The 16,628-nt window shown below is 47.8% G+C and overlaps 1 protein-coding gene across 1 annotated transcript in view; it reads left to right on the top strand.

The window, feature by feature from the left end:
- The first annotated feature begins 1,649 nt into the window (after positions 1-1,649).
- The window catches only part of LOC138567863 (protein brambleberry-like), a 47,610-nt gene continuing 32,631 nt past the window's right edge, over positions 1,650-16,628 (top strand). Inside the window, exons 1-2 of the mRNA XM_069646355.1 lie at positions 1,650-1,779; positions 12,477-12,789. Coding sequence (XP_069502456.1) covers positions 12,539-12,789 — 251 coding nt within the window. The 5' untranslated portion in view covers positions 1,650-1,779; positions 12,477-12,538. The remainder of the gene's footprint in view (positions 1,780-12,476; positions 12,790-16,628) is intronic.

Raw genomic sequence — 16,628 nt, 5'->3', positions numbered from 1 at the left:
AGTCCAGCGTGAGAGTTGAGAAAGGGCGACCACAGTGAATCAGTGAAGTCCATAAAAGTCAAATCCAGCTTGGCCACAAGAGGGTGAAACCAGAATGTATCAGGACAGACTCCTACAGAAGAAGGCTGGAGGGGGTTAGGAGGGGCGCGGGGGAGCAAAATCAAGCAAACTGGCAACACCTGTGTGTGAGAAGGGTGGGGGCACAAGGGAACAGGGGCTCTCTCATGCATGGGTTGTCCCCCTTGATGTTGTATGTCTTGTATGGTGAGCAATCTTGGCACTGACCTTGGTTGGGTTGGTTTCCCCTGCTGTAGCCTCCGGATGTCTAGGTTTACTGCGTCTGCGAGAATGGCAGGAAGATGTGCACATTGCGCCTCATAAAGTCAATTTCAGACACCACGCATGCTACGTGGTGCGCCTCGTGCACCTGGAAGTTGTTTCTGTATGCGGCCGGCCTGGCCTGTCTCTTCGTGCAAGGCAGACCACGTGTCTCGTCTGCATGCGCGCACGTGCGCTCACGGAATGTTCGTGCAGGCTGGATCAGACCGCTCGGGCACGGGGAGATGGTGCAGCATTCTGATTTGTGTGAATGCTAGACTTGCACGCCCAGCACGATATTGGGGCAAGGCAGGTCTGGGCATTCACTCTGCTCACCTCCCTCTTCGGCCTCGGCACCGTCCGAGCATTTCATTCGTCCGTTATACTCGGATGCTATTGTCTCTCACTCGCGATGCTGCGAGAGTGAAAGTGTAAGCACCCCGGCGGCTCGTCACCACCTCGTCGCCAGTGTTGTGTTACACTTTGCCCAACCTCCGGTGCTGCCGTGGAGGTCGGGGCATGCACGCAGGCCTGGCAGGCCTCACTCCTTCGGCACACATAAAACACAGGATTCGCTTGCTGGCTTACTCGGTCCAGAATGAATCTCTTTCCCGCCCCTCTTTATTCCCACCCCATGTCACGTGGTTCGGTTCTCCCCCTCACTCACGTGATGGGGCCCAGGTAACACCACACACACTCTCCCACTTACCTTCAGGGACCAAATGAAATGTCGGGAAGGGAACCGCATGTGTCTTGGCTTGCAAGGGGGGAACCCTATAGGGAACTCTGGAGATTTCCCGGTAGGCCTCTGTACCCTGGGCCTCTTTTGTGTTAACCAATTATATTTTCACACGTTCTCATAGGAAAAGGGTTGGGCTTGTTTAATTAATTCCTGGGCCCATTTTGATTACCAGTCCACCCCTGAGTTTGTGGTTTTAGATGGGAAGGAAAGCTGCACTATAATCTCATTGGAATGTGTAAAGAAGATAGATGCCCGCACACAAGTACGCTTGCCCCCACAATTTTCGAAGTTTGCCCCTCGCTCTCAACGTTTGAATGGCTAGCCACATGGAAATGTTTGCCTAGTTCCACCAATGGCTGGCCTACTGGAAAGCACCCCATGGGCCTCTTTTGTGAGGTACCCTGGCATACCTGCCTAACTAACCTCCGGGCTTTTACACTCTTCGGGTCTCCGGGCTTTTCGCGGCAGGCAGAGTTGCTGCTGCTCGGGTCACGCCTCCATCGGATTGGCTCCTACGCTGTTAGCCGATCGGGTGGAGACATGGGCGGGACCCAGTAACTCTCTATATGGGACCCTCGCGGTTGCAGTTAAGTTCATCACCGAGCTGGTCCTCTGACACCTGCGACAGCGCTCCCTCACTCAGCCTGCAGAGTGAGACTCGTTAGTTGTAGATGACCGTGGAAACAGTATAGCCGAGAAATCCACGCAGCCTACTCCCGGTGAGTTCCTTTGCGGGAGCGACTTCTATCTTCCAATTTACATACCCAAACAGTGGGAATCGTTTTTGGTTGTAATTGAAATTCCCAGTAATGCCCTGCGACAGGGCCTTACACTTTAAAGTTGAAATAATTCGTTTGTCTATCGCATTCATTGACGTATTGCTTCAATACTGGTTGCATATAATGTAGTTCGTTTTGTTGAGGTTTGTTAAAAGTGTGTGTGTGCATAAGGTATGTTATTTACTATAAGCACACCTCAATAAAAAAAAGTAGTTTGTTGTATTTAATTAGCACATATATTCAACATCTTGTTTTACTTCGTTAACATGTGGGCGGGGCATGCATCTCAGGGTTTTTGATGTTCAAGTGTAGGCGGGTATGTACCTTGGTTTGCTGGTCCTCTTACTCTATCTCCCATGCCCCCTCCTTCCATCTCAAGCCACACCCCCTTCCAAATGTTCTTGTTGGAGAAACCCTTCTCACCGCACTGTGTAATAGGGTCCACTTTGAAAAAAAAAATCCCGGGCCACTTTTGAGTCCCAGTCCATCCCTGGCTGAACACCAGTGTTGAACGGCTACGAGGCTTGGTAAATAACATGGACCTTGGGACCCCTGTTTGGCTGACTCATGCATTTTCTGCCATCTGGCTACGTCTCCATGCAACGACCATTTCATTCAAATGGACGTTTTCAATACTAGAACCATGCCAGGTGTCTAAATCTGTCTTTGATTTCTCTGCTTGCATTCTGGGATTTGTGGTTATGGGGGGAGAGGGGTGTCATATTTGAGGAAAGAATGCTGGGGGCAGGGACTAGGTGCACATTGTCTTGGGGTGGGGGGCTGAAACACTAAAACGTCTGCTGAATCTTTGTCAGCAAGGGACTAATTGTTGTGGCCTGGAATAATGACAGGCCCAGATGGATGCTTGGCAGGGTGTTTATTGGCACACCTGAATTCAACTGCACAACAGGGGATATTCAACTGTCCAGGGCATGGGGCAATAACTGTACTCACAGGTGAAAATCCCAGTGCATACAGGTTCCTCACTGTATGCTGTAGTAGTGTGACAGGATTTGCCCACAGTGCAACCAGAGCGCCCAGGAGGCTGAGCCCAGCAGTGGTATTATGCTCTGGCTGCAAGGCCGCCACTGTGCTGGGGCCTCGTGGAGGTACAGGGTCCGGTGGCAGGAGGAGCGCCGGGGCTGTGTCCCTCTATCGCAGCTCCCCGAGTTCTGGCGCCTTCCATGGGGCCGCGCATGTCGCGCTCCCGAAGTCTTGCGAGATTGTGTCCCCACACACCTCCTTTGGTGGGAAAAGATGGTAGCTAATCCATGACCAAGTCTGTAAATTTGGTGGGCTTCCTTCTCTCGCGCTGGGGTCTGCCTTGGTTGAAGACAAGGCCTGGGGCTTGAACGGTGAAGTGGGGAGTTTCGGGTGGGGCCAACTCTCCTTGTGTTGCCTCCCTTTGTGGTTCTCTGGACTGGGGCGAGGGGCTCGTGTATGTCTGTTCCCCCCTGCTCCTTTTCTCCCGAAGCATCTTTCTCTGCACGTTGGGAGTTGCGGGGTGCACCCCACTACCCATTGTCATTTTCTGCTTCCACGGACGAGTGGTTGGTGGATGCTCTTCTGCGATACACAGCCACTCTTTTAGGTTCCATCGCTGGTGCGGACGTGGTTGGTTCCTTTGTCAGTGACCTCCATGGCCCTAGTATATTTGGAGCCAGTCGTGGTATCTTTGTGAGCTAGGTGTATTTTCACCAGGTCGCCTTCAGTTTCATGGCCTCCTTGTTCTTCTGCATGCGGAAGACGATGTCTCTCATATCTACATCCTCATCTACCCTGATTTGATGTAGCCACAGCGGTACTAACGTTGACGCCGCCCTTCTCCCCCTCAACAGTTGAAACGGGGAAACTCCAGTGATGGCATTGGGCGTGATGTGGTGGGCTGCTACGGCCAGTTTTACTGTTATGTTGGGGTTTAAAACGGACGCGCACGCCAGTTGCAAAGCACCCTTGATGAAGCGGTTCACTCTTTCCACTAGCCCATTGGCTTGTGGGTGGTACAAGCTCGCCCTCAGCTGGCGGACATTGTGTTTTCTCAGGAACCTTTCCATTTCTCTAGACACCAACTGCCTGCACTCTGTTGTTGGTCACAATTTCCTCGGGGAGTCCTTCTCGTTGAAAGACGGCAGTGAGTTATAGAGGTATAACTGTGCTCGTGGTGATGTCTGCCACAAATTCGATCTCTACCCACTTTGAAAAGTAGTCCACCATGACTATTGCGTATTTGTGATCCGCGGACATGCCATCTAGTGGGCCTATGAAGTCCAGGCCTATTTTGTGCCATACTCCCTTGCAGGATTTTGTTGGGAATCATGGGTGCTTGCCTCACTAACAGGCGTTTATCGCTGTTCATGCACTTGTGGCACCTTTCAATCATTGCCCTATGTCTTGGTCCATGCAAGGCCACCAATAAGCATTGCGCACTCTGCGCCTAGTCATGTTGCTCCCTAGGTGGCCTGAATGTGCTCTGCAAAGGATTACCTTGCGGATGCCTCTTGAGGGAACTACCCGGTCGCCTCTCAGTATGAGGCCGTTCATCACAGTGATCTCGTCGCCCACTTCCCAGCACGGACGCTGGCCTTCTGGAACTGCTCTCTCATTCGGCCATCCCTCGCAGGCCCACTCTGCCACGTGTCGTAGGGCGTTTTCTTGTTCGTATTCTTGCCAATGTCGCTCACTTAACTCCATGAATTTGCTGTTTCTCAGATCACTTATGGATGCCACCACGGATGCGGCGGATTGCGTCTTTGTCGGCGTCGTCTTCATCTGCTACGGGTATGGCTTTGAGCCCTGCAAAAATACGTTGTCCTTCAACTCCCATGGCATTGAGAAGCATGGCCTTCTTCCTGGCTTGTGCATATCCCATTCCACCCAGTGCCTCCAGGTATGTGGAGAACAGTGGTTCCCATTGCTGCCACTGTATGGCTGGGGTGCCCGGAGAGGGGAGAAAAGTGGGGGGTGGTGTGGCGGCCTGCATGTTGTGCCCGGGTCCCTAGTCCTCGTCGCCCATTATGTTGTGGCCTGGAATAATGACAGGACAGATGTATGCTTGGCAGGGTGTTGATTGGCACACCTCAATTCAACTGCACAACAGGGGATATTCAGCTGTCCAGGGCATGGGGCAATAACAGTACTCAGGGGTGAAGTCCCAGTGCATACAGGTTCCTCACTGTATGCTGTAGTGTGACAGGATTTGCACACAGTGCAACCAGAGCGCCCAGGAGGCTGAGCCCAGAAGTGGTATTATGCTCTGGCTGTAAGCCCCCCACTGTTCTGGGGCTTCGTGGAGGTTCAGGGTCTGGTGGCAGGAGGAGTGCCGGGGCTGTGTGCCTCTATCCCAGCTCCCCGAGTTCTGGCGACTTCCACGGTGCTGCACGCTTCGCGCTCCCGAAGTCTCGCGAGATCGCGTCCCCACACTAATCTAGACAAAACCGAAGTAAAAAGGGAACGAGGAGAGAAAAAATGCTGCTGTATGCTGAAAAGCCCAAAAGAGGGTATTGCCTGAAGGCTCCAGCCAATGAAACCTGTAACCCACATGTACAGCGCTCATCACTAATTTAGAGAACTGGAGTAAAGCGGCAATGAGGAGAACCCTGCTGGATGCTGAAAAGCCCAGGGATGTCACATTGTGCAAAAGTATCCTGTAAAGCGTGCATTGTAAAGCGTACATTTAATCTCCTAAATAAAAGGTTTATTTTGTTTTGCCATAAAACGACAACACGGGGAAAAACTTGCTTGGGGCCCAATTCAACTGAAAAACTTGAAAGGCCCTGATGCCGTCCCTGGTTGGGTGGGAGGTTGGGGCTGACATTACATCTAGGCTGTGAACCCAACTAAAAAGTGTTGTAACCTGCACTTTATTATATCATCTTAATATGGATAATACCCATATGTTGATGTGTGTTTGTTTTTTTAAAAATCGTTTTTCCCCTCTAATGCCTTGTTGTTTGCACAATGTATCTCGGTCTTAGTCTCATCCTTTCATGCCTTCAACACAAAAATCCCAATTTCCCCCTCAAACAGCCACTATCCTACACACACATTTCTACCATGGTACTATAACATTGTTTTCTTCGCTTAGTCTATGAGGAAAGAACCATGGCTCAAAATTGTTCTAGCTCTGATTGACATAAGAGGTAACTTCCGCCTCTCAAATGCACTACATAAATGATCAATATTCTATATATTGCAACACTGCACTCTTTTAAGCAATGCGTCAATTAGTCTGTGTAGTTCTTATCACTTCTAAACTAAGGTAAAGTGATCTTTCCAGGATCGCATACATTGGTTAAGGGATGATGCTGGGATTTTAGGCCAGCTTTCCTGGTTCTAGAATTTGTAATTCAGGCAGTTGACTATGGGGGGTATTAGGAGTATAAATGTCAGAAACCGAATTACTGCTACTTTTATCACACTACCATACTACAAGTTTGTAGGTGGAGGAACTTCAGCTGGAGGTATATTCTGCACTTCGATTCCAAAAACTGCAGTATTTACCGCCTATGGTAATGCCTTCGAGTTCCCAATTGGAGGACTGTGGAACCACTGTTATGATTGGCCGTGACGGTAAACAAATATCGAGGTTTTTCTATGCGACGCGTCTGCATACTCGTATTGCCCCTTTTATATCTTACCAACTTTAGTTTTACATTAATGTCCAATGCTTTCTGCATAGTCTAAAGCTGCACTAATACTGTGTTCAATAATGCTCACCTGTAATGCACCAAACCACACAGTAAAACAACCCAGCAATATAAAAGTATGTTTCCCTTTGAAAGTGCAAAAGTGTACACATTCTCTGTTGTATCTAAAAAAAAAAAAAAAAAAAAAAAAACAAATTCCCCAAAAATCCAGCGAAGTAGTTGGAATAAAGATGTATATGTAGTCGCCACACTACAAGACAAGGAAGGCAAACCAACTGTGTATGTATTCAAATCTGCGACCTACGCTGACGTCCCATGAGTAGCGATTTGAGAAAGTGACAACGTGTGGAAAATACACTTGTCCACATATTGTTTAGTGATTGATTAGTATGATGTGATCAGACACATGCAACAGTATATCCTTAACATGCGAGACTATGATGGCAACATAGCTCAGTGGGTTAACGCCCATTGTGTGATCTGTTACAAATGGGAATCTTGGTAAGGAGGAAATGATGATTAATGCCTGAGAGGTCAATAAAACAATTATCATGTCAGAGAAATCCCAGGACCTACTAGAAACATGCAGAGAGTAGAAACTGAAGGCCTGCTTATAAGGTGCACACATTTTGCCACTACACTCCTGCAACAAGCTTGCATACTACAAAATTCCCTCTACTAGATCCGATCCAGTTGCTCTTGGGGAAACGAATGACCGGTTCCAGTCTACTGGCTTGTACTACGAGGAGCATATTTTAGCCAGGAACTTTTGGGATGATATGGGATTTCCCGCAAGCAATGTGGGGAATTAGTATAACTTAGACTGCTAACAGCATTTACCAATTAGGCAAAAGAGAACGCATTAGAGATGAACCCTGAAAAGACCAAAATGCTGGTCCTTTCTAGGGGTTGTAAACAACCCTCTGGAAAATGGTGGCTAAGCTCAAAAGAACTGGAACCCGTCACTAGTCTGAAATACTTAGGCTTTCACTTTTCCTCTTGCCCCAATTTTGCAAGTATACAAACTTCTGTATCTTGGAAGGCGAAAAACCTATCCAATCAATTGCGTGTGATTGATATAAAATATGGAAGTTAATCCATCAAGGCAACCTTGCAATATGGTTTGGCGCTTTAGCCGAAAAAAGCGCAAACTTGGTTTGACACTATTGATGGAAAGATCTGGAGGCATATTCTGCGGGTCCCCAATCCGGTTCCCGTAGTTGCTATTAGATATGAATTAGGACTTGCCTCTCTTAAAGTTCGAGTTCAATGGCACACTCTCCTTCTACATCACAAAATACTTGCATCTGATCACGGCATGTTATACTCTACAGCTAGAGACGCTTGTGAGTGACAGTCTGGGCCACACTCTGTGGGATTCCTAGCTAAATTGAAATCCCACTGTGAATTAATATACCTGATCTTTCCATGGGTGCGAGTTCTTGAAATCTACGCCGGAGAAGGTAAAAATCGCCCTTTCTGAATATGGATATGATTGGATAAAGAGGATCGAAGCTATACATGACCTTGTCTCATTATCTCACTTGTCCCATGAATATAAGCCTAAAGGACAGGTAGCCCCTTACCTCATGATCTTCCCGAACAGACATCATCGCTCTATAATACTATACCTCCTCCGATGGCATTTATTCCACACGAACGAGATCTTAATAAGGAGGGGGTCTTATCGGCTCCATAGATTCTGTCTGTCGATAATGTTTTCTACTAGCTCCTTGTCAATACAGTAAACCTTTGTTCATGGATTTCCCCGCGTTACAATTTAGGTTCACCCATTTAAAAAAAATCATAGCTGTTACCAATAAATGTGACCTAACGGAATTGTGGAAAAAAATTGCTTTATCCAACTTCGACAGCTGAGGTAGCGGTTGCCGCATTGTCAAATCATGGGAAATACCAATTCACAAAAACATTCAGTGATATTTTCAGTAACACAAGTCTGATTTAAGCTGTTTAGCCTGTGTTTGACCAGTTTATGATATTAATATACACATTTTAGTATTGTAACATGTGCAATCTTTATCACCGTCAAATAACTTGTATGTATGTTGAATTTCTTTTTCTTTTTGGAAAGTTTTGACTAACCAAACACAAATAAATAAATACATTTGAAAGTAGAACGTAGATGGTTTAGCTGCATAATGGTAGTCTGCATGAAAAGTAGCATCTGAGTACAAACTTTTTTAAAAGCAGTAATGTTGACAATGTCCACTTTTTAAATCTAACTTCATCCCTTCATTTACACTAATTTTTGAAAAACAAGAAGAACCAGAACTATTGTATTGTCCAATGGAAGATTACCTTTTCTGCTTGTTTACTTGGCTCCTTCCATTTTGTCTCCTTACACAATAGTGAAGTTTTGATGTTACCAATTTAAATGCTGATCTACAAGTAACAGAAATACAGGGTAAAGCTAGCCAGGCCTGTTGGGAATATATAATGCTTGACATTGGGACATACCGATCTAGATCGTACCGCCTTAATTCGCCTGTGCTTTGTCATGATCACCTACCCTGTGCTCAGTTCACACCCAGAGCAAGCTCCATACTCCGCCTTAGACTACAGTATCCTCATCTGCCAAAATCAAATGTATTTCACCTGCCTTGGAGTGTAAACAGGTTGAGCGATCTGCACAGAGGGGACTGCATTACAACACATCTAAGGGTTCAGTCAACAGCAGTTTGCGTTCTGAGAATTAGTTACTTGTCCCACTGCTACTTACTGTATATGGTGGCTTTGGAGGAGACGTATACGTTTGCCCACAGCCCGTCCTGGCTATGCCTGTTTCTTTGCATGGTTTTACACGTACCGTCTGGTTTTTCCCACTATAAATCCAGAATTATAGGTACCAGAATGCAAAGAAAACACAATGTGGACTGGATGGACTGATCACATGTGGCATTGGACAACTTGAGTTGTCTCTAATATTTGTAGGCCAAAGTGAAGAGCAATTAAATACAATTAAACGCCCTAATCCAAAGAAATGAAGGGAACCAGGATCTCTTGTTGCCACTCCATCATGCCCTCCCCCATCAGAACCCATAGCTTGATGTGCTGCCTCTGCAGCAATCCAAATATGCGTGGGTACTCATTTCTGTTACCCCCTTCTGACTTTCAAGGGCAACATTTGCAGCCCACAACAAGTGTACTTGTGTTCTAGCACATGCACAGGACACATGTTAACAATAGCAGCTGCAAGGGAAGTATACAGGCCATAGTACAGATGCAGAGCATCAGTAACAATATGAAAACTGTACACATACTTGGCTTAGACTGGGGACTCGGATCAGCAGCCTCACATAATGTAAAGGTGATGGATGGAAATAGATCGGAAGCAAAGAGAAAAGTATTATCACTGCATAGATTGTGAATATAAATTGGAAGCCACCAGAAACTTGCATGTATCCTGACCTAAACTCAGATTGGAAGAGCGCCATGGTTTTCATGTGGTATTGCTATTAGTGGACAAATAAACAAATGACTTTCTGATGTGCCATGTAGCAATGGCCACTATTACATATGACATAACACTATGTATGGCCACTTGTAACTTTTGAAGAGCTTAGCCTGAGACCTAGATCACTCTTAAGGCATCGACATTCTTGCAATGTTTAGGGACTGCTAATATTGACAGGTAAGGCACTACAAGGTTCAATGTGTTGCTCAGTATCACACCCATGGGTCAAGAGGTGAAGCAGGGATTTAAGCCCAATCTGCAATTTCTGCACTTGACCGCATTGGTATCTAGTTCTTATCCTAGAGCCAGGTGCAAGTATTTGAACTAAAATAAGACCCTGTTTGGTAGAACTGACTTGGAAAGTACACATCATTAAACCAACCTGACAACATTTAAAAACAAAATGTTATCAAAAATTAGAATGATCCCAGCTTAATCTCCCCATCAAGGGAATCCTACAAGTACCATAAAGTGACCAAATGTGGCCCTAAAAGATTTCATCTGGACTTTTCTGTTGTATTTGAACACTTTAAATATACCCAAACCCTTAAATACACCCAAACCACACACTCTCAGACTGTTATTTATGATGTACAGCAGTAACTTTGACATTTGTAGTAAAGCAATATTATTTTGGCCAAATAATCGGACCTGAAAATATTCTCGTCTTTGCCAAGTCTCTTCTGTCTAGGACCCCTTCCACTAAAATGGCCTACATGAAAAAATATAGGTAATGGGCTAAATAATGCCACCATCACATGAAACCTTTTCACGGAAGGCAGCATAGTACCATGCAGTGAGAACCTTTTCACGGAAGGCAGCATAGTACCATGCAGTGAGATATGATATGTCCCGGATCACTGCATTGTCCTCTTAATTGGTTGTGGCTGCCAGTTTTTAGAACCCTCGGCTGGAGAAACCAAGCTCTAGACCTGTCCCATAATGATGCTATGTTGCTTTGTTAGCTAGTGCTTTTTGGTGCAGGTAAATTATTTTGTAGCATAGTAGGTGTTACTATCACAAGTATGGGTTTGCACATACTATATGCAGCTGCCATTGGTGATGGTTTCCTTTTGGGGATTGGCCAACTGGTGAATCGGTGAGATCATGTGTTCAGAAGGTGGGGCCAGGGACTGCTGTTTTATGCGGACAGCGCCCATAAGAGGCCATCTTTGTTGGAATGAGGCTTGTGCATGAGTTCGAGCGGACGGTCCTTGCGCTCTGCGCCCACTGCTCTTGCTTCACTTTTTCTAGCTCTCGCTACGTAAACCCTGCTGCGTCCAAGTATAAGGCGGGAGAAACGAACTTTGTTGTAATGGAAGCAGATCCCAGGCTCATTGTGTAAGGAATCCTTGCAGGGGACTAACTCTATACTTTCAGATTAGTAATAACAGTACCCACTGTGCTGGCTCTTAAAGTAGTGCGTACTGGCACCATGCGCCTTTTTATCCACCCTCTGCTAGTGGCATGGTTGGGTAGCCAGGGGATCCTTCCCACGCGATCCATGGGCCCAGCATCATGCAGTTTATGGTAGCACCTTCACCCCTTTGGTTGCTCCTCCACCACCATTCACCTAAAGTTTAGGCAGCTGATACAGTTGCAGTCCTCGGCTAGAATGATGATGAATGGGTGCAGGGGCAATATTTGATTGCTTGATATGATGAGGCATTTATAACGCGCCTATACACAAGGTGCAATGAGGCCAGGGAGGGGGAAGACCAAGACGGCGATCTTACTAGGCCAGGTGACATTGAGTCGCGCAGGGGAGGGAAAAGTGCAGGGGGAGAGGGGAAGGAGGCAGTGCAGTACATAGGATAACAGTAAAATAAATAAAGACAATAAATAAAAGTGCGGCCAGCTGATGGCAAGTACATGAGTAAGTGCAGACATCGGGTGTCAAATGCTGGTAGGGGCTGCAGGGATACAGAAACAGTCCCCGAGTGCAATTGGTTGCCAGGGGGCAGTGCAAGTGTGCAACTGGCGGGGAGGGGACAAGGCCTGAGATCAGAGGGTAGCCAGGCAACCAGTGCAGTTTCAGTTTCAGCCAGGAGTTCAGCAGCGGAGAGGAGGAGAGAAAGCAGAAGCAAAGAGGAAGGTCTTGAGGTGCTTCCGGAGATGGTTCGCCTCAAGCTTCAGGAAGGCTGTTCCAGCTGGTATTGTCCTTGCACCTAGTTCAGTTCTTGGTCCTCGCAATACTAGGTGACTACACCAAGAATACTCTGCCTCAGCCGGTCTGTGGCTTCGCTAGGTTCAGCGTGAGTGCTTGGGGCAGTGGCTCTTCATGGAGTTTTCTTAAAAGGGCATATAAGGTGACGGTCATCGGAGCAGATCTCTTCATTTGTGGTACGAAAAGGACGAGGATAAACTAGACTAGATGTGATTCAGTTACCCCAAATAAGTAGCTTTGCTTCCTGTACTAGGGTCCTAGCGTGGGTCTCTATTCTCCGCTGTGTTGATGCGTTTTGTCAAGATGAATAGATTCTGTTCCACACCCTGCCATGTGTTTTGTCTTGCAGACTCGGGACCCTGGTGGTATTGACGACTTTGCGAAAAGGAGTCCTCTGCTGTGTCACTCCTGATGGAGATCCCATGGCGGCTTCTGTTGGTCTGCATTATCTTTGCTCCGTGGTTTGTGATGTCCGACCTTGCACAGGGACGGCTGGAAGAAGGCCGGACTCAGCTTCAGAGGATGCAGGAGTTTGCCAGGCACCCACGGTTTGGAGACTGCTGGACTGGGGCCCTGAAGAGAGTGGATGTAGGCTGCAGGCAGCTCGATGAGGATGAACAGAGCCGCATTGCCTTGGCATTCACCCACTGTCACCTGCAGAGGTAGGCATATTCTTGAATGAATTCTGTGCTCCCCCCTCCCCCCCCCCCCCACACCCAACCCCTTGGAACCTGTCAGTTGAAAGTCAATAAAACTCAAAATACAAGCCTACTCTACCCTCCTTTCTGTCCTCCACATAAAGCAGGGTAGAGTAGGCTTGTATTTTGAGTTTTATTGACTTTCAACTGAGAGGTTCCAAAGGTTTGGGGGTGGGGGTGGAGCATTGCAGCTTTCCTATTCGGATAGATCAAATTCAGACATTTATTACACTTGAGGGGGTAGGTGGGGGGGGTTCTCAAATCATTCCCTTTTTGGAACACACCCAGTTCAAGTAAGGACCACTTCTCTGAACACCAAGGTACCTGAGGGGGGGGATAAAGATGTCCTGCAAAAGGGAATCAGCAAGATGGCACATGACGGAACTCAGCACATCATCATGAGAAGTTTCCCCCCCCCCCACCCCGCACTCCCTCTCTGTAACAATCTTCTTAACTCTAACAAGGAAATTCGCCTCTAGTGGTTCTTTACACCCCTGCAATCCCACAGCAAATGTCAGACTTTGGTTTCAAAGAAACCCCAAACCAGTGAGGTAGAGCAGCAGACTTCCTCCTGCTGACAATTGAAGTGTTCTCATCCAGCACTCCCATAGCCCAGCATTTATTTTCTGGATAAGATCACTTACCTTTTTTAAAGTCTACTTATAGTTTAACTGGAAGGATAACGATCGCCATAGTTGCAGGGCTTAAGTCTGCGAACAACTGTAGTCTATAGCCCTCCATAAGAACCTCACCATCTTCCAAATATGCAGAACACTACCAGTATGTTTTGGTGATGGTGATTGGTTATTTATAACGCGCTTAATACCCAGAGGTTTCTAAGCGCGGACTATGGGATCGAACTTGTGGTGCTGTGCGTTGCCCTTGCTTCCAAGACGAGCGCGTTGCCCCTGAGCTGTCCTCCTGAGAGGTTGGTTCCTTGTTTGCCATTCTTTGTGGGAAGTCTGTGTGCTTGCTTTATTGTTGGCCCAGCTGTCACTTTATCTACACACTTCAGCACAACCAAACCTCTTCCAGTTTTGATTGCAAAAGAGGACATGGCACTTCTTGTTTAATACTTCAAATTCAGTCCTTCTCTAGTTATTCAAGAATGTTCGCCTTTTTCTTCAGTGGAGGCAATCTCTTTACTAAGGGCGACTGAAGCTTCTCTTCCTGAAACTAGAGCAGCGGTCCCCAAACCATTTGTTGGCAATGAACAACATTTGCATTTTCAAATGATGAGCAACTCAATGATTACAACACAACCATAACTGTACTAAGCTCTATGATCTGATATGGCATTTATAACGCGCCTATACACAAGTGTTTCAAGGTGCGACGAGGCAAGGGAGGGCAACATAGGGAAGACGGAGACAATGAGCGTACTAGGCAAGGTGACCTTGAGATTGCGCAAGTTCAGGGTAAGGGGGGGGGGAGGAAAAGGGCAGGGGGAAGTGCAGTACAGAGGATAAACAGTAAATGAATAAAGCAATAGATAAGAATAAATAAGAAGTGCAGACATCAGGTGTCAAGTGCTGGTAGGGGGCTGTAGGGATACAGAAACAGCCCCAGAGGGCATGGGTTGCCAGGGGAGCAGTGCGGGTGTGCAACTGGCGGGGAGGGGACCTGGACCCGAGAACAGAGGGTAGCCAGGTGACCAGTGCAGTTTCAGCTTCAGCCAGGAGTTCAGCAGGGGAGAGGAGAGAAAGCAGAAGGAAAGAGGAAGGTCTTGAGGTTTCCGGAACCAGAGATGGTTCTTCTCAATTTTCAGAGAGGCAGGGAGGCTGTTCCAGAGGGAGGCCCCAGCCGAAGAAAGAGATCTACCACCAACTCGTTGCTTGGAGAAGTGACTCTAGAGAAGGAAGATATTTAGAAAGAGAGATTTGAAGGTATTGAGGCCCCAGACCCTAGAAAGCCTTGTGGACAATGCAGAGGGTTTTGAACGTAGTCCTTGCAGCCACTGGGAGCCAGTGCAGAGATTTCAGACCAGGAGAGATACGATCCCTGGGTTTGAGGCCAAGGACAAGTCTCGCAGTCCTGTTCGGCATGGGTTGCAGAGGGCTGAGAGTAGAGGCAGGCAGATTTAGAAAGAAGCTGTTGCAGTAGTCCGGCCTAGAGAGAACCAGAGCTCTGGAGACGGTGAGCTTCTGGGAGAAGGAGAGGAAAAGAACAATACCTCTGAGGAGGTGCAGCAGGTAGTGTTACTTCTTAGAGACGTCACAGATGTGAGGAGAGAGAGAGAGTGTGGAGTCGAAGATGACCCTGAGGTTTTTGGCCTCACAGGTGGGAAGCAGGAAGAGGGCCAAGATAGGCCAGCCAGTGAGTGACAGGAAGGGAGGGAGCGGGAGTGCTGGCATTAAGGCAGAGATCATTGGCGGCACACCACTACTGAAAATGGGCTCCGTGTCATCCGCATAGCACTGAAAATTGTGGCAGAGAGCGGCAATACGTTGTGCAAGAAGTGCCAGGTATTGGTTGAACAGCCAGGGAGAGAGGTTAGACCCCTGGGGAACACCGCAGGTTGAGATAAAGATGGAAGAGAGGAAGAACCCAAGTTGGACCTGAGAGGGTCGATCAGAGAGGAAAGAAGTCAGCCAAGCCAGGGCCTGATCGGTGATACTCGGGTTATCACGGAGACAGTTGAGCAGGATGGAATGGTTGACTGTGTGAAAGGCAGAAGAGAGATCCAGTAAGATGAGGACACAGTGGGTGTTGAGATCAGGGTGGGAGAGCAGGTCTTCACAGATGTTCAAGTGAGCAGTTTCCGTGCTCTGGTAGCTCTGAAGCCAGACTGATGGTCATGGAGACAACCAACAGATTCAGTGTGAAGATAAAGCTGAGAGATGGCCAGCGTTTCCAGAGGTTTGCCCAGGAAAGGAGTGATGGAGATTAGGCAATAGTTAGCCGAACAGGACGGGTCGGCAGAGGGTTTCTTAAGAAGAGGATGCACAAGGGAGTGCTTCAGTGGTGAAGGAGTGGTTGCAAAAGACAGCCAGAGCAGGAGCCAGGGTGTCAATGTGGTCCTTGATGGTTTTGGAGGAACAGGGGTGAACCTGTTTTGGTGAGACTTTCATAGATCAGACTTGTCTCGCAACCGCGTCAGGGGAGAACATGGGAAAGGTAGAGAGGGGAGGAGAGGTGGCCAAAGAAGGGCCAGAGAAGGAGGGGGCGAGGAAGAGCGAGACAGGATGTCCTGAGTTTTAGAGATGAAATGAGCAGCCAGAACCGTGCAGGGGGGCTGGGAGGGGACAGGAGAGGTAGACTGCAGCAGGATTGGCCAGTTCCATGCAGATTTTAAGAGTTTGGCCGAATTATTAGATGACGCGGGATTGGATGTGAGCTCTCTTCTTGGTGCAACGGAGCCGGTATTGCCTTCGGAGCAGGCGGCAGGCCAGTTTGTCAGAGGATGTACTGGAAGCACGCCATATCCTCCCAGCCACCCTGCTCTTGCGTTTGAGGGTGACCAGGTCTGAGTCATACCAGGAGTTGCATTTGGCTTTGGGGTTCAAGTGTATCCTCATGACAGGGGCAAGAACATCAAGAATATCGGATATAGTAGAGTGGAGCATGGAAAGGGCTGTATCAGGGTGTGAGTCAGCCAAAGGGGGTGGGGCGAGGGGGAGAAAGTGGTGGCGAAAGCCTCAACTGACACACGCTTCATGTGTCGGATAACCGAGAAGGTGGGTGACGGTGCTGGAGGTGGCTTGGCCTGAGGGGTAGAGAGGGAGAGCTGGGAGGAAAGAAGGTGTCACTCCAGGAGAGAGGAGTGTTGAGAGGGATAGAAAGGAGAAGGTCAGAACAGATCG

This window comes from Ambystoma mexicanum, chromosome 2p (genome assembly GCF_040938575.1).
Source record: "Ambystoma mexicanum isolate Mex_15411 chromosome 2p, UKY_AmexF1_1, whole genome shotgun sequence".
Lineage (NCBI taxonomy): Eukaryota > Metazoa > Chordata > Amphibia > Caudata > Ambystomatidae > Ambystoma > Ambystoma mexicanum.
Note: the sequence above shows the minus strand (reverse complement) of the source record. Positions and strands in the feature narration are given on the sequence as shown.